Genomic DNA, 17,719 nt, shown 5'->3' with positions numbered 1-17,719 from the left:
GCTGGCTCACTGCACGTCCCCTCGCAGAGGGGAGAAACGCTTAAACAACTCAAGTTTATCCCCCTCTACTTAGCCTTTAGGCGAATAGTAACACTTTCTTCTCTGGTATAACTGAATTTTTATTATTTTACAACCGTTTATAGTGCATGTGGCTGAAATACAGCACGACAAACCCTTCTTGGCATGTTGTTCCCCCCCTCTCCCTGCGAATAGGTCTGCCCGGCTCGTCACGCTGCCCGCTGCGGAAGGGGCGGTGCGGCCGAGGGTCAGCGCGGCCGCCGCGGGGAAGGTGCCGGTGCCGCTCGCCTCAGCCCGGTCCCGCCATGGCGCCGCCGCCGGGACAGACCCGGCTCCCGGACTGGGACGGGCTGAAGCTCCGCGTGCAGACCCTCATCGCCTCCCACCGCGTCATGATCTTCAGCAAGAGCTACTGCCCCTACTGCAACAAGGTGAGGCGGCGGTGGGAGGTCGCTCGGCGCGGTGCCCCGCGGGCCCTGCCCTCGAGGGATACATGGGCAGAACTGTGTCCCGAGGCTGCTCCTCGGCCCGGGCAGGGCACAGGGGAGCGGGGCTGAGGGAAGGCGCTGCAGGATCCAAACCTGCGGGCTGTGGAGCGTGTAAAAGTGGCGCTGTATCCATCCCGCTCCAGCACCACGTGCCGGCCTTGGAAAACCACTTACCAGCCTTGAAACCAGGCAGAGACCCGGGGCGTCCGTGGTGGTTCTTTGCCTTTGCCACGCGGGTGGAGGGATGTGTGGCGAGTTCTGCACAGGGTGCTTGATCCTCAGCTCTGCAGCTACTCGAAGCTCAGGGTGCTGGCTGTGTTCCTCAGGGGAAAGTTGGGGACCACACTGCTGCTCGAAGCTCAGGGTGCTGGCTGTGTTCCTCAGGGGAAATATGGGGACCACACTGGTGTTCAGCTTGGACAGAACTGCTCTCCAGGGGAGGGATAAGTTAAGTTTTCTGCTGTTTCTAAATCTGAGGAAGGTTGACTCTATAGCAAGTAAGTTCTAAATCCTGGTCATAATGTGTGTTTGAAAAAAGGGAAAAACGCTCTTGGTTATTTGTGATGTTTAGTGAAAAATAGCTCCTTAGCCCTGGTCGTGCATCAATGTCACAGGGTGGCTGTAACTAGTAAGCCAAAGTCATGAAAAGAACCTAGGGCCTTCACTAGAATTTTACAATGCCAGCACACTGGTCATACACAGAATCTGGGGATGTGTAGGCCTTGGGTTTCTTGGATGTTTACAAAAAGTGTCTATTGAAATGTTATTTAAACCTCACACTACCGTGTTTGATATGGCCATGCTGGAAAAAGATAATTTGATCTTTTGGATCAAGTCCTGGTGTTCCTCAATAGAACTGATAACCAGGAAAATTCTGAGAAGCCTCACTCCCACTTCCAGGTTAGGTTTAGTTCTGGGAACTCTTGGGAGTTCTTGGGAGGGAAGAGATATTATGACCTCCTTGTAGAAAACTTAAGTGAATATATCCTGTCTCACAACATAATTGAGATTTTGAGAAAGGAAGCTTCTGTGTTTGAGAGGAGAGACCAAACCAATGACTTCTCTCTAAGAATGTTTTGGCAAATAGTAGAGCATAGAAGTTAGCTCAAATCCTTCTAAAACTTCCTCAGCAACTTACTGGGAATTTCTGTAATTGAAGGGTTGAAGTCTTGCTTCAGTCTAGTCCAGTTGACGAAAGTGTTATCTTCTGCTGAGGGGAAATAATTTCCTGAGTTCAGTGCAGTCCATTGAGAAATACTTAGTTGTGCCTATTTGCATTGCCTTATGTGCTTTTGGAGATCATAATGGCAAATGTTGATGCTCACGGCACTCAGTTCAGTGGCTTTGAGATCACATAATGGCACAGTAACTTTTTAAACTTTGTGCCTTTTTCCTTCCTTCATTTGTTTGTGGTGTTGCAGAGGGTCTAGACTATGAAAAGGAGCTCGAGTGGAAAAAAGGTTTTATTGTACTTCAGTAATTAAATTCCAGATTGTTCTTTCCTGCATTTGTTCAGAGCTTGTCCATTAGGCAGGATTGCTTGCTTCGGGGAAGCAATCAGATATGAGGAGTATTATCCTTATTGTCTTGCAAAGGTCAAGAATGAATACGGGGAGTAGCAGGGCCCTCTCTCGTGGCTCTTTCTAGGAGGGGGAGTTGAAAGACCCTGCATGAATTTTTGTGAAGGAACAGGTGATAAATAGGGCCAGGGGAGAAGAGCTGACTGTCCTGGTAGGCAGATTTCCTTGGCTTATTTTCCTGCTAGAAACAGAACAGAAAGGTAATATAACAAGAAAATGTGTAGAAGGGGTATAGATTGCAGACAGAGAATTAGAAGAAGAAAGTTTATGAAAAAAGGAAGCCTCCCATGAGACATGAAGTGGTAAAACAGAGAAATATCTCTAACACTAAGGGTATCAACAGCCCCTCCTTCCCAAGACTTAGAAATTAGTGAAAGGAATGGGAAAACAATGGGTGATGCAGGATTCTTGCTAGCTGATCTAGTCTATAGAATTAATGAAGCGGATATAATTTGAAAGTGTAGTTACAGCTTGGGTACTTAGCCTGTAATCACATAGTTCTTGGACAGATATGAATAGTGTGCATTGTGTTGTCTTTTACTGTGTATGGTTGTTAGCAATGTGCTTCTGGTAGAATTAATTGAAAAACTAAAGATGTTTAGTGCTTGTGCTCTGAAACTACCTAATTTGGGGTTGGAAAGAATTCTACTTCAAGTAGAGGTAGCTATGCTAGAAGAAAATTAAGACTGTACTTTTCTTCACTAACAGCATTGCAAATAAATTCCCTAAGTGAATTAGGTAGGTGATTGTATTCAGGTTAGCTAATAGCATGACTTGGCAATTGTGCTGTTGCTCTTCTGCAAATGCAATTTGTTGTTCAACTGCTTTAGCAGGGCAGTGGTGGAGAGGGGGTGGTGGTGGAATTACTTCCTTGTCAAAACTTAACTTGGCTGTTCCTTCAATTTCTTAGCACCCGGAAAAGATAATAAGTAAGATAGAAATGCATAAAGAAAACACAGTTTTTTAGCATGAAAAAATGGCAAGTCTGAACACTGTGATATGGTGAAATTTTAAGAGCAGCATCTGTGATTGCATGGAAGTTGCTGGTTATTTTAGTTATATTTTATGCTATTAGAGATTACATTCTCTATCCTCAGGGGGTTCTGGCCAATTCAACTGTAGCTATTATGGAATGTTAGCTGATACTTGAAAAAGCAGACCTAGGACATACCATTATTATTTTATGGTATGAAGCTTATTTCAAACCTGCTTAGCTACCCTAGTGGCAGAAAACATCTCCAGGACGAGTTTTCTAAAGTTAGACCAATTTTTTGGTTTCAGAGAAATTTTCTGTGGTTTGATAATAATTGGAAACTTCTCTAGTCTATCACTTTTTTTGAAAACTGGAAGGGTTTAGTAGGTAACTGAGGTCATTGAGTTGGTAAAAAGGGAATTAAGTGGTTGTATCAGTGACCATGCAACCTTGTATTCTATCCCAGACGCTTGGAGAAAATTGGAGAAAATTAGTGTTGGCTTTGGGATCTAAGGAAGAAAATCTCCCAGTATGCTGCTGAAGATTCCAGTGCTGTGTGTGTGATACAGGAATGTCTTGACCTGAGTTTGTATTAACTTTTAACTTTCTGAGTTAAAAGTTTTCAGTGGATCTTATTTTTCATTAGTTGGTCTAATACCTCCTTTGATCTCTTTTTAATTTTGGCTTTTACAATGCCAGCAGTAAGTTCTTTGGTTGTGTTCCCTAGGGAGGTCTACTTCCTTTTCATTTCAAACTTGTTTTCTGGTAAATGCAGTTGTTGCTGTGTACTCCAGTGAGTATTTCTGAGAAATCATTTCCTGTTCACCGTATCTAGATATTACTCATGATTAATGTGTTATCTTTCTACTCCTCCTAATCATTTCCTTTTCCAAACTGGAGTAATCTATTATCTCTGGCCTGTATTGAAGGTTTTGTAACTGCTCATGTGCTTGCTATGTTCCTTCTTTATTTCGTTAGCGCAACACAAGTATGATCTGTATAAAGTTCAATAGTTACCTCTAATTAGGATGCTGACATTTGGCTGATTTTTTTTTTTCTCTCTACTCAGTACCTTCAGTAGAGAATAAAGGTGGCCTAAATGCCTTAAATCTGTCCTTTCTTGAGTGTTTAATCCTTTCTTGTTTTAGTAATGTTGTGTCCTGTCCTTCCCTCTGCCAGCTCCTGTTGCAATGTTTTGGCAGGATTTTTTAAAAAAGAAAACAACAGCTAATCAACACGTGCCTTTAACTCTGCTGCTTTGCTGCAAAGTAAACCAGCAGCCAAATAGCTAATTTTGTGACTTGCCTCCACATTCTTAAGACTTGCTAGTAGCAATCACTTTAAGCTTTGCTTTTTAGGTCTTTAATGGAATTTAGTATGGGATTTGTAACAGCAGGTACGGAGTAGGAGGTCTCAGCAGTTCCACTGCTGTTTCCCTTTCATTCTGCCTGTAGCCATAATCATTCCAGGAAGCAAGCCTGAAGGTAGTGGTGCGCTTAGGACAAAAGTTTTCAGGTTCACCTGAAAGGTAGAGGACTGGAGGACACGGAATGCGTGAAGGAGGAGCTCAGTTTGTTTATCAACCTTGATATAGCTAAGGACGGCTTTTAGTTGCTGCTTCCAGCTGACAAGTGGGAGGACAACCAGACTCTTCTTGGAGTTGCAGAGTGAAAGGACGAGAACCAATAAACAGATGTTGCTATGACAGACACTCCAATGGGATAAAGTGGAAGTGCTTTACTGGGAGGATGGTCAAATGTTGAGCCAGCCCAGAGAGGTTCTGGTGTCTCTGTCCTTGTGAATGTTCAGAACGAGTGGACAGTGCTTGAGCAATGGGATTAGCCTTCACATTTGGCTCTGCTTTGTGCAGGGAGTTGGTGCAGGTGGCCTGAAAAAGTCCCTTAGAACTTCCATTATTCTATAACTGTAGAACCAATATAGTCAATTACAGAGGCAGAGCTTTTTTTTGTGCATTACAGTTGATATATTTTGTGGTAAGAAACTTTCTTTGTCGTTGGTACAGAATACAAAATCTTACTGTTTACATAAGGTTGAAACTCCATCAGAAAACACAGGAATACTCAGTTTTCAGCATAGTAACAGTGTGAATCACAGCATTATTAAAAACATTTTATTCCTCATGTGTTGGACATCTTTAAACTTCATAGATATGACTCAGCATACCCTTAGTGAAACTCTGTCAATAAATTTGAAGTTCATCTGAAAGCTGGTTGTAAAATGTTCAGACTCCATGCTGGCAAATGTGTCTGTCACACAGGCAGTCAGGAATTCTTGCTAGAGCTGTTTTCACGTACAAGTTTAACAAAAAATATAAAAATCTTGTTTCTAAAAGGCTGCCTGATTTGATTCCGGTAACAGTACACTCCGTCCATCCAGAACTGAGGTTAGAAAAACACCCAGCTGAGTGCTGAGTACATTTGGAAATTGTTACTTCTTTCTGCAGCTTTTTATAATGCCTTTTTTTTTTTTAATTTCCTTAACAGTGTTTTGTTTTGCGTGTTATCTTCTATTCTCTTTTTTCCTTTTTTTTTTTCCCCTTAGTATAACCAAGGAATCTTGCTGCTACTTTGTCTCTCTTCTTTGTGTTTCTATGTGGTGGTCAGTTCCATGGCTTTTAGTGTGTCAGGGATGGAGGAGTCAGCAGCTAAGCAAATTGTGTCTAGAAACTTTTTCTAAAGGTAATGGAACTTGTACTGGGAGGTTAATTCCCTGCCTTTAAGTGAGGAACATGCAAAACATAGAAGTGCCAAACTACCAAAGCTCTGTAGAGCCTGTGCCTCAGAGCGCAGGAACTGAGCCTTAGAGGTTAGCTGTGTGTGTCCAGCAGTGAAGCTTTACCGTGAGCTGGCTGTCAGACACTGAGAAACCTTTGCACTGCCATTGTGTCTGTTCCTCTTGCAGGTGAAGGAACTCTTCCGCTCCATGCGTGTGGAGTACTATGCTCTGGAACTGGATGTAACTGGTGAGTAGGAGAGAAACATCTATCATGTGCTGCTGCTGAATGTTACTGAAAATGGGTGATTGTGCATGATTCCTAAAGCTGTCTTGAACTAGCTGGGGGATATGTGAAACAAGTAAAATACATTTTAATATATGTGGAGATAAAAGCAATTAGGCTTCAATATGGATTTTAACACAGGATGTGTTTTTAATGTAACTGAAGGCTTTGACTTTCTGTAAAAATCATCAGCTGATAGCCAACGTGAGATCTGATTTCTCTCCAAGGAGCTATGACTTCTGGGGGAAAAGCCTGTGATATTTTTTCCTGCTCATGGTTCTCTTGTGGCTTCAGTTGAATTGTTAATGTTTGACATGGTACGTGGGTGACCTTATTTGGGAAAAGTGCTGAGTCACTGGAAGGAAGGGTCAATTCCAGTAACTTGGCTGCTGCTAGCTTCAAGTTGGTTTTTTTCTTAAAGTCCAAGCTGCTTTAGTTTAAGGACATGTGCAGAGCCTTATATGTATATGGACATAATTCATGTAGCTTTTAATGTAGTTTTAGGAACAAGTAATTTCTTACCTGATTCTTAGTAAACTCTTAAATGCACTTTTGGTAAGCTGTTAAGTGTGTATTATTAATTTTTTTCTGTATAAAACTTAAGTTTCCAATGCTTTTTTAAAATTCTAGTTTTGAAGGCTTTTTTGCCTAAGCAGTATTTGGGAGAAATATAGATATTTATTCATCTGTTCTTAGTTATTTTTACTTTTTATTCAAGTTGTCATATTGTGAATTAATTATAGCCCAAGATATGTTAAATACAATGCACAGCCTTTTCTTTTTCTGGAATAATTTCTAATTAATAATGTATTTCCCTTGCAGTTTTTCAGATTACTGATGCTAAATAGATACAGGCTTGAAATAAAAAGATTTTAAAAAGTCTAAGTGATTACTGTAAATTCCTATTCCCACATATACTGCTGAGAGATCCAAATTGAGCCCGTGTGTAGGTGCTGATGATTCAGGTGACAGGTCAGGTCAAGCAATGATAATTTTAAAACTGGAAAGTTTCTGACAATGTGGTGGGTAGAAAAAGTAGGAAGATAGCTTTAGGGTAAGTAGAAAAGCATGTTCATACTTCCCTTACCAAAGAATTTTTGTGTAGTACCAGGTGTGACACTGCTACAGACAGATAAAGATCCAAGAAATACAAGAACTAAACTCTTGCTACTTCAGCTTTAGTCCATTCTGTAGGATTATGGTTTAAGAGACCAATTGAATGTCTGTATTTAAGCCTGCTCCTTTGAGCAGTTTCTAAAGACTTACTTGTGTCCAGGAAACCTGCAAATGGAATGTTTATAATTGAATTGTTGTCTTGGCAGCCTACAGTGTATCACAGTCCAAACCTTTAATACTTCAGGTTGTTTTAAAAGCTTGGTTCCTTAAATTTGTTTATAATGTACATGTTTCTTTTATTCTCAGATGATGGAGCCAGTATTCAGCAAGTATTGGCAGAGCTGACTAATCAGAGGACAGTGCCTAATGTATTTGTGAATGGAACTCATGTTGGGGGCTGTGATGCAACATATCAGGTAACTTGGCTTTAAAACTCAGCAGGAAGTAGACAAGACTGAGTGAGTTTGCTGTTTGGTCCTAGTTAAATTTTGTGTGACACAGTAGACTGGGTGATGCAGGTCAGAGGAAGCAACGTGACTCAGTTGTTGTTTGCTCAGAAACATGTGCGCTAATTTGATTATTTTTTTCCTTTTCTCTGCCAGGCTTACCAGGATGGATCACTGCAGAAACTCCTTGGGGATAACCAAATTACAGAACCCTATGAATATGACCTCATTGTTATTGGTGGTGGCTCAGGTGGACTTGCATGTTCTAAGGTATGATGTGAAAATGACATTAAGGAACAGTTTGTACGTAAAGCTTCTTCAAAAGTCAATCTCTCTATTAATTATGTTGGTTTATATATGTTGGGTTTATACAGTCTATATTTTGATGAGTATTACTGTTCAGCTTGTTAATTAATGAACCAGTAGTGGTCTAGTAATGTGCTCACTCAGGAGATAATGGTTTAAGGGACCAGTTTCTAGCCAATGTCTATTCAGGTCTTGATCCTAATTATAGGTTTTAGTTTTCTGGCTGAGGGTGGAACCAAATGTTTAACTATCTCTTCTGCATGTGTAATGCACAGGCACTTCTAAATAGTAATCTAGAAAACGTAAGGGCTAGTCTTAAAGCCTTTTGACAGTTTAGGTTTCAGGATCGCCAGTCATCTAAAATGAAATGCTTCCAGCAGTTCTCTCAAGGAGCTGCTTCACTCTTTAGTTCCCTTTTTAGCTCCTTTCTCAGAAAGGGTGACTGAGATTGTGTAGTCCTTACACAATTAGCTGTTGCTCAGAGTGCCTCAGGACCTAAGGTGTGGATTCAGTTTCCTCTGCTGCCTGAGGGATTTGGACACACACTTCCCATCTCTCAGCCAGCTATCCTAAACTGCCAGTTTATGCTTTGGGCATGGTGAGGTTGTTCTTGACAGCCTTGGCAATTGCTGTACAATACAGCCAGGCATGCAGCCTTCATTAGAAAATATAAAGCTGGCAGGAGAAGGTGACAGTGGAATTTGTCAGTTGGCCAAGTGTGTATTTTCAGAATGCTCAGATCTTTCCTCACACTATCTTCTGGGACATCAGTTATAAACTTGGTTCTAATTGCCAAATTGTTCAGAGTGGGAGATATTCACAAAATACAAGACAACTGGCTAAACCTTGTTTGAGACCAGATTGCAGTTGGTTTGCAGTTCTTAAACAGATTTGAGGCACCTAAAGATTTGAGTGAAGCACTTGAAAGATGAAACAATGTGTACCTGGTAATAACTTGAACAGAGCATAATAGGCTTATTCAGGTTGGATGGACATTAGAAGAACATCTGATGTAAGCTCCTGCTCCAAGCAAGATCAGCTGTGAGGTCATACAAGATTATGCAGGAGCACATTAATTTGGCTATTGAAATTTTCTAAAAGAAATTCTAAGGAAACTATTTCTTTGGGTGAGGTACAAGAGGCTCATAGGCTGCTGAGCCCTTCTCGTACCTTTTTCAGATTGTGGCTTTTGACAGCATAGGATGACCTGGATGCACCATTGAACATGCAAAAAGCCGTTCAAAGTTTCAAAGAAAGTCATAGTTCTTGAGGGATTCCAATTTTTGTCCAGTGAAGGAGGTAGAAGAGGCATATATGATAATGGGTCTAACTAGTGAAGGTAGGAAAGAAGCCTTCTGTTAGTGCTAAGTATATCATGGCCATGAATGAGTGGACAGGCTGGCTTGGTTCAGTGATGCTGACTGGTCTTCTCCATCTTCTATAGGAAGCTGCTGCCTTGGGAAAGAAAGTAATGGTATTAGATTATGTTGTTCCAACACCTCTTGGAACCTCATGGGGTAAGCTTTTGTTATCTTGTGTTTTATGATGTTGTGAGTACTAGTGATATATACTGAGATGTTACATATTATGGATTTGTCCTCTTAGAAATTGAGGCTCAGAATTGAGATAATTCTGGTACACAGATAACAAAGGAGTTGTTTTCCAGCATGCCTGCTGCTTTTCTAGATGGTTATTTCTGTTTTGGGCATTGCTAACTCTCTTCTTTGTCAAATGTTGTTCTAGCTTTGGTCACTTTCAAATCATGTCTGGCTGTGTGTGTGCATGTTCACATTCTAATGGTTTTGGGGTTATTTTGCCTGTTAGTTCATGCAGTTCTATTTTGTGGACAGCTGATAGGCTCCCTTTGCAACAGGGACTGCATGGCTGTGTATGTCTCACCTTTCCCCGATTAAGGACAGCTGCTGTCTGACCTCATCAGTGATACTGGCAGATGAGAATGAGTAAGGAACTTGGGTGAAACTTAGATTGAGTCAAGGAACGAATGTGCTTTTGTAGATAGTGTTTCAAACACAGGTATATTTCAAATTCCACATAATAGGTGATACTAAATTGCAGGAACCCTGGGCTTTTTGCCTTGCTTACTTACCAACATGACTAAAGCCTGAAGCCCTGTGGAATAAGTAACCCTGGTCTGTGTTTGACATGCTGTACCTATCTTGGGTTAGTGAGTCTAGTAACCTCTTAAACTGAATACAAGTTTGGTGTGTTCATTGCATTTTAAAATGTCCCTTGCAACAGAAGTCTCATGTTACTCGTGTGACTATAACAAACCTCACCAAGTGTTGAGTGATTATACAAAGCACATCGTAGGGAAAGTATAAATGTCCTGTTCATGGAAACAATAATGTGATTCTTTCCATCTTAGGACTCGGTGGCACGTGTGTAAATGTAGGTTGCATTCCTAAGAAGCTGATGCATCAAGCAGCACTGCTGGGTCAGGCACTCCAAGATTCAAGGAAATATGGGTGGCAGTATGAAGAACAAGGTTGGTAAGAACACAGAGGACAGACCAAGAATGTACAGATGACACGCTGAGCTCAACACTTCTTGTACTTTGGACTTAATAAATTAGAGGCAGAGTTCAGTACTTAGGTGTCCTCCTTCTTGAGTCATAGAAACCTTTGGGGTTGAAAGTTAATTGTGTTTTGTTCCCTATGTTATCTGAATTAAATGACAGAACTTCTAGAATAGATTTATTTCAGATAGTAGCAAGTCATGTAAATATTAACATAGTAGAACAAGACTTTAGTATGTATCCTCTTTACCGATACTTATTTTTCTTTTAGCATGGGTTACAATGAATAAGTTTTTCATAATGGGTACATTGCGCTTTTATTTCCTTAAATGTGACATTAGTGTCTTGTTTCAGTTAAACACAACTGGGAGGTCATGGTAGAAGCAATTCAGAACTACATTGGTTCTTTAAACTGGGGCTATCGAGTGTCCTTGAGAGAGAAGTCTGTGACATACCTCAATTCTTACGGAGAATTTGTGGAACCACACAAAATTAAGGTATATTTTGCATTGAAAATACTAAGTTGGGAGAGAGAGCTCGTGTTCCAAAACTGCCTTTTAAAATTCAGCACTGAAAAGGCTTCATCTTAACGTTGCCAACTTAGGTCAACTGAAGTCAAAAACTCATTTGTGAAGTTACTGATTTAAATAATTATTGTACTTTAGTAGGTGCCACAGTGTTTGCAAACCTAATTAAGTAAGAGTGATGTGGATATGTGTAAACCTGTGTCTTGCAAGATGAGAGGAAGGTGGTCTCAGTTTTTTCTTGCATGTTTCTACCTGACTCAGCAGCCTGAGTGAGGATGGGGGGAAAAGGGAAGGCTTTAGCTGTATGATTTTGCAACTTGGAAAACCTTCATACTAAAGCGTAAAAACTATTGAAATTAATTTAGATTAAGCACTTGCGTAAGAGCACTGTTAGAACCTTATGCTGTATCAGCATACAAATTAAAGTGTCAGTTTTGCAAGACAAAGCTTGTTCTGGTAACCTTGCTGTAAGTGATCATCCTGTAGCAAGGTTAACCTAGAAGTGCTCATTGAAGGCAGCTATTGCATTCAGTTGTAATAATCTGTTTTCAATGTCAAGGCTGGACTACTTGTGTTTTAAACTAAGATATCAGCACTGAAGGATAATGCTATATCAAATTTACCTTGTGTACCAACTATTCAAGTGTCCAGGCATGCAGGTCATCCTCTGAAGTGTCCTTAGCCAATAAGTGAAGTAGAACAGAGATAATTCCAGCAGGAGGCTGGACTAGATGACCTCCTGAGATCCATTCCAACCTGAACTACCTGTTGACTCAATGGGGAGAAATTTTCCCTTCATCTGTGCTGGAAAATTATTAAAAAAGAGCAAGAATGAAGGTCAGATTTTGGGAGAGATGCATTGGCAAGATGAAATTTTCAAAGTCCAAGGATCTCTGGAGGTCAAATTAATTAGAATTCACTTAAGGTCTTAGGCCCTGTGAAGTCTCTGAAGTCATGTAACTAGTTACCTTTTTATTTTTACATTAGCTTAAGAACTAATTGATGTTATTCTGTCCATAGCATTGTGTTGGCCTTTTATTGGGGGTAAAAGGGAGGTGTCTTAATCTGTTGTGGCTTTTTGAAACTTGGAAGTGAAGTTGTTATGAATAATTCAGTCAAAATTAGTAGTTAAAATGGGCAGGATTCAAAGACTTAAGTGATTTTAGGTGCTCTAATGTGAGAAAAGCCTGATAGTCTGTTGTTTAAACCTGTTGTTCTTCAGTGACCTGCATGGCATCTCTAAATGCATAAGTTCTTTTTCAAACTGCTTCTTCTTGATTTTTGAACATATCTACAATAATTAAGGAGAGGATTACATAATTTTTATCTTAAATTATATGAGAACATCTGTCTTAACTGTGTGTTTATCAACAGGCAACTAACAGAAAAGGGCAAGTAACCTATCACACAGCAGAGACTTTTGTCCTGGCAACAGGAGAAAGGCCAAGATATCTGGGAATCCCTGGAGATAAGGAATTCTGCATTACAAGGTGAGATGAAAAGGCAGGATAGACTGGACTTTGTGTGCTCTAGTGTTTGCCAAGACAAACCAGCTGGTGGAAGAGCCTTGTAACTTACACTTCTTCTCTTTTCAGTGATGACCTCTTCTCCCTGCCTTACTGCCCTGGCAAGACTCTGGTTGTGGGTGCTTCCTACGTGGCTCTGGAGTGTGCAGGGTTTCTGGCTGGCCTGGGGCTGGATGTCACAGTGATGGTGCGCTCCATTCTGCTCCGGGGCTTTGACCAAGAGATGGCAGAAAAAGTCGGTGCTTACATGGAAACACACGGTGTGAAGTTCATCAGGAAGTTTGTACCTGTTCAGGCAAGTGCTTCCTTCAGCTTTCTTCTCTTAACACAGCATTACTTTAAACAGCACATATAAAATGCAGGTGTTGTCTGGGAAGGCTTTGGCTCTGTGCAGAAATGAATGTTTTATGAGACTGAGGTTTTGTTTTTTTTTTACTGCTGAATGACAGATTAGTAGGTCAAGGTTTGAATGACAATGGAAGTGAGCTCTGCTGCTTCAGGTCATTCTAACCTTACAAAAATTTTGCACAGGTTGAGCAGCTGGAGCAAGGCATGCCAGGAAGACTGAAAGTGACAGCACAATCTACTGAGGGATCAGACATCCTTGTAGAAGAATTTAACACTGTAAGCATTTCTGGATTTGAAATAACTGACTATAGATGCACATGAAAATGTATTAAAATACTTCCTTCTTGAACCACTTACAAAGGGAAATCCTGCTTGAAAATTGTTCATGTAAATTACTGGCAGAAAAAAAAAAGTGAAAATTCAATATTCATCTTTAGTTAAACCCTTTCAGCAGAATGGGTGAAAGTTTGTGCCTGGAATTTAGTTCATATTAACAGTGTTGTTGCTTCTATTTTTGTTTTGTTTTTCTGTTTGTTGTATCTCTAAAACAAGTTGCACATGGTGGCTCTTTCAAATTTAGGAAAAAAATTGGAAGTAATTTTATTCATATGCTTTAGTTTTTTCACTAAAAGACCAAGGGAAATCTTATGTTATACTTCTCTTGCACAAAGTTATTCCATTAATTTTGGGATTTTTTTAGGTTCTGATAGCCATTGGTCGTGATGCATGTACCAGGAATATTGGTTTGGACACAATCGGTGTCAAAATCAATGAGAAGTGAGTATTGTGAACTCCCTTAACTGAATACAAGGATATTTTTAACCTCTTTAAAAATACCTCATGATACTAATGTTCTTTTTTAATTCTCACTCTTTTATATGACAATTATGTGAACACTTGAAACCTTTTCTGTCCTGGATTTGAGTACATTTGTCCATTAAGTTCATTTCTTTCATGTGTATTTTGTAAAGGAGCTATTGAGTTAATACCTATTAGTTGGTCTGTGCTTAAAGCATAGAGCTGTATAAGAATCAGATGAAAGATTGTGGTCCAAAGGTGTCTGGAGAGCTTGACTGTCACCAGCCAGACACTGCTGTTCACATCACAACTGGCCCACTGAATACAGACTTCAGCCATGTGTTAGAGTTGGAGGTGATTAATGCTCTGAAGAGTTTGCAGTTGAAGTAAAAAAGGCATAAACATATTTAATGAAATATGCTCAGTAGTTAGAATAGAGTTTCTCTCCTCTGTTTTTTTCCAGAGCTCTGAGGAAAGTTGTGATGCTGAATTCTGTGGTCTTTTGTTTGTTTTAAAGGAATGGGAAAGTCCCTGTAAATGATGAAGAACAAACCAATGTGCCTTATGTTTATGCTATTGGGGATATCTTGGATGGAAAGCTTGAACTTACTCCAGTTGCCATTCAGGCAGGGAGGCTGCTGGCCCAAAGGCTGTATGGGGGTAGTTCCAGAAAGGTAAAGCTATAAGCATACAGCTTCAACTTCTTTCTATGCTTTTTTGCCTCAAAGTTGCAGTAGTATGAGTTAATTTATCCACTTGTCTGTGGGCTCTGCAAGTGTTTTGTATAAAAGAAAAAAAGTGTTAATATAACATTTGTTATATATTGTATAGTCTAAATATGATTGTTTTATTTTTATTTTCAGTGTGACTATATCAATGTACCTACAACAGTGTTTACCCCTTTAGAGTATGGCTGCTGTGGGTTTCCTGAAGAAAAAGCCATAGAAGAATATGGAAAGCAAAACTTGGAGGTAAGAACACCCAAGAGTCAATTAACTTATAGCTTCAGGGTGTTTTTCTTGGGCTTTGCTGCTTTATTCTCAAGGCATAGCGTTAACAAGATCAAAAGTTTATTTGGGTAGAGGTGTTATGGCTGTGTTTTCATCTGGCCAGCAAGGTACTGGATGCACAGAAACCCAGGACTGGACTTAAGGCCATTAGAATTGTGCATAACTACTTGCAGGTGGCTGAGAAGCATTTGACTTCAGGAGGTCAGACTTGGGTTTCAGAACTGTAGGGGTGTTTTTTGTTGTCATGAATTAAAGATTTTTATTCCTGAAGTGTACCAAACTCCTGGGATGAACTATTTTCTGCTGCTTCACTGTACTTGAATTGTGAATTGGTTTTTTTGCTGACCTTACCATATGTCTGTAGGAGTTTTGGGCATAACTTCCCCATTTTATGGTAATTTCTGGCTTCTGCACATCTCTGAGGAGTTACATTAAAGCTGCTTGCATGCCTGGTGTTTGATTCCTTACATCTTTCATAATCACTTGACCTTATTGAGCTTCTGCTGTTAGCTGTTTTGCATAATAGGTTTAAATTTATAGTAACTGGATATTAATTCTGTACTTCCCTTTCTGAAAATACGATTTTTAAGCCACTGTATATTAGAAGTGTTGCTGTTTTTTCAGGTATTTAAATCAGAAATACATGGTTTGAGTCAAGTCTTCCTCTGCTTTTGGTTGATGGACTCTGTGGGCTGAGTAGAACCAAAATTACTCTTGTCTAGTTATAGACAAGAATATAGTGGGTTAAATGTCAAACCACCTATTTATAAAGATACTAAAAAGTAGAATTATGTCTGACTGAATTAATTAATGAAATTTTAATACTTTTTTCTTGTTTTCTTCTCAGGTTTATCACAGTTTATTCTGGCCACTTGAATGGACAGTGCCAGGCAGAGATAACAACACCTGTTATGCAAAAATTATCTGCAATAAACAGGACAATGTAAGTTACAAGCTGGAATGGATATGCTGGGGTATTCTTGAAATGGAAAGAACTGCAGAGCTACTTTATTTGAAGTAGTTAATTTTTTCTTAAAGACTCTGCTATTGACCTTGTATAACATTTTTGGTGTAGCGGGAGTTACACACTGGAGCTTTTGTCAAAATTTGCCTGGTACTGACTCATGTTTTTCTCTCATCTGCTCTAAAGAATCGTGTGATAGGACTGCATGTTCTTGGCCCCAATGCTGGTGAAGTTACCCAAGGTTTTGCTGCTGCAATCAAGTGTGGTCTCACCAAAGAATTACTTGATGAAACAATTGGTATCCATCCTACTTGTGCAGAGGTAAGAAAGGGGGAAGGCAGAGCCTGGTTTAAAACCTGCTTTTGTAGATGGTTTTACCAAGAGAAAATCAGTAGCCATGTGGATGATGCAGGCAACAGTAAATAAGCTGCTCTTTTGGTCTCTTACAGGTGTTCACCACTCTGGATATCACAAAAGCTTCTGGACAAGACATCACTCAGAAGGGCTGCTGAGGTTAAACCTGCTGTTTTACGTTTCCATGTTGTGCACTCTTGGTCCTGTGGAAGCTCCAATACATCCAACTGCTTTGCAGCAAAGTAAAGGTTTGCATCAGTACCACTGTATGTGCTGCAGCTGGGAGTGGTGCCTTCCAGAGGCTTCCTCAGTGTAAGTTGTGTTGCACATGGGAACAGTAATGCAGCAGGGAAATCTCGGACTGTAAATCCTGACTTTGCTTGGAATTAGCACTGCGGTGCTTTTTTGACGTTGTAGCTCGGAACCTTCTCGTGAGGTGAGCTGCGACTGATGGCTGCCAGGCAAGGCTGGGAGGTTCTTGTCTAGTCAGATGACTGAACTCCTCCTGAAGGAAATTCTTAAATTGCACAAATTAAAGCTAATGCTTCTAGTTCCAGTGTCTTGTACAAATGCTTGAAATAGAAGACAAATGTATAATTGAGTGATTCTTGCCAACAGTTTACAGTTGACTGATTCATCTTTTTGATGCATTTTGTTATACTTAATTGTATGTTCAGTTGAGGCAAGATGGCATAAATAGGATGCAGTGTTGAGCAGTGCAGTTCAAGCACTAGTCTCCCATCCCAACCAGTCTAAAACTTCACAGTAACCCAAGACACCACTGTTGTTCACATTCACAGGTGTTTGACCTCAGGTGACATGTCCTTAAAATGAAAATTTGAGTTGTAGGTATCTTGTGTGTCAAGGCTGAAGAGCGTAAACACAAGGCCATATCAGTTTACTTAAATCTGGTTTCAGCTCTATAATTTAAAACCTTACAGAACCCAGAATTATGTCTGTGCTCTTCTGTGGAATGCTGAAGTCTTGGAGAAGCAGACTGTCCCACTAACAGAGTAGATGGCTGCCCATGGAGGTAGAAGGTGTTGTACAGAGCTGCTCTGAAACATGTGGCAGCCCAGAGCTGCTGTGCTTTGTGTAGTGTTGTGTACTGCCAGTACTTTGAAGCTCTCTTCCACCCCTAGCATTCTGTCCTGGGGGAATTGTGCTTGAATCTGGCTCTTAGTTTTGTCCAAAGAGCTGTTTTGAAAGACTGTTCTGAACATTGTATGATAGTAACCAGTTTTTAACTATTTAATCTGTGATGTACCATGGAATTTGAAGTTCAATAAACAATGCATACAACACTCTGTGGTGTCTGTCCTCATGGTTTATGTTGCCTGAGATTTTATTGGGCTACAATTATGTTGTTTGTCCCATACAGTACTAAAAATTCTATGGACTTGTGCATGTTGTAATCTTTTAAATGGAGAAACAAATTGTCGCATCACCCTTGGGGACTTGTTCAAGAAATCAAACGTGTGTCTGTTTGGTATGCAGAATTGTCTCTTTTCAAACTAAAAGAACAGCTTAATACCACTTCTGTATATTCCAGAAGATCCTAAATACCTTAATGTTGTATTGTTTAACTGCACCACAGCTCAAAGATGCTCTGTAGAATCTAGCTAGAGTGTTAGCAACAAATCATTGCGGTATTCAAATTTAATAACTCTTGGAGGCTTTGGGGTTTTGCTCAGTGCCCAGTAGCACTGC

General features: G+C 40.2%; 1 protein-coding gene across 1 annotated transcript; it reads left to right on the top strand.

The window, feature by feature from the left end:
• The first annotated feature begins 236 nt into the window (after positions 1–236).
• Positions 237–17,313, top strand: TXNRD3 (thioredoxin reductase 3). Its single transcript, XM_085072580.1, has 16 exons — positions 237–449; positions 5,982–6,042; positions 7,501–7,610; positions 7,797–7,910; positions 9,391–9,463; positions 10,333–10,452; positions 10,837–10,979; positions 12,384–12,499; positions 12,605–12,830; positions 13,067–13,159; positions 13,584–13,660; positions 14,199–14,355; positions 14,545–14,652; positions 15,539–15,634; positions 15,842–15,976; positions 16,105–17,313. Exons 1-16 carry the CDS (start codon positions 324–326, stop codon positions 16,171–16,173), a joined length of 1,824 nt encoding a protein of 607 aa, XP_084928706.1. The 5' UTR covers positions 237–323; the 3' UTR covers positions 16,174–17,313.
• Positions 17,314–17,719: the final 406 nt, after the last annotated feature.

This window comes from Lichenostomus cassidix, chromosome 12 (assembly GCF_008360975.1).
Source record: "Lichenostomus cassidix isolate B80296 chromosome 12, HeHo_3.0, whole genome shotgun sequence".
Taxonomy (NCBI): Eukaryota; Metazoa; Chordata; class Aves; order Passeriformes; family Meliphagidae; genus Lichenostomus; species Lichenostomus cassidix.
Note: the sequence above shows the minus strand (reverse complement) of the source record. Positions and strands in the feature narration are given on the sequence as shown.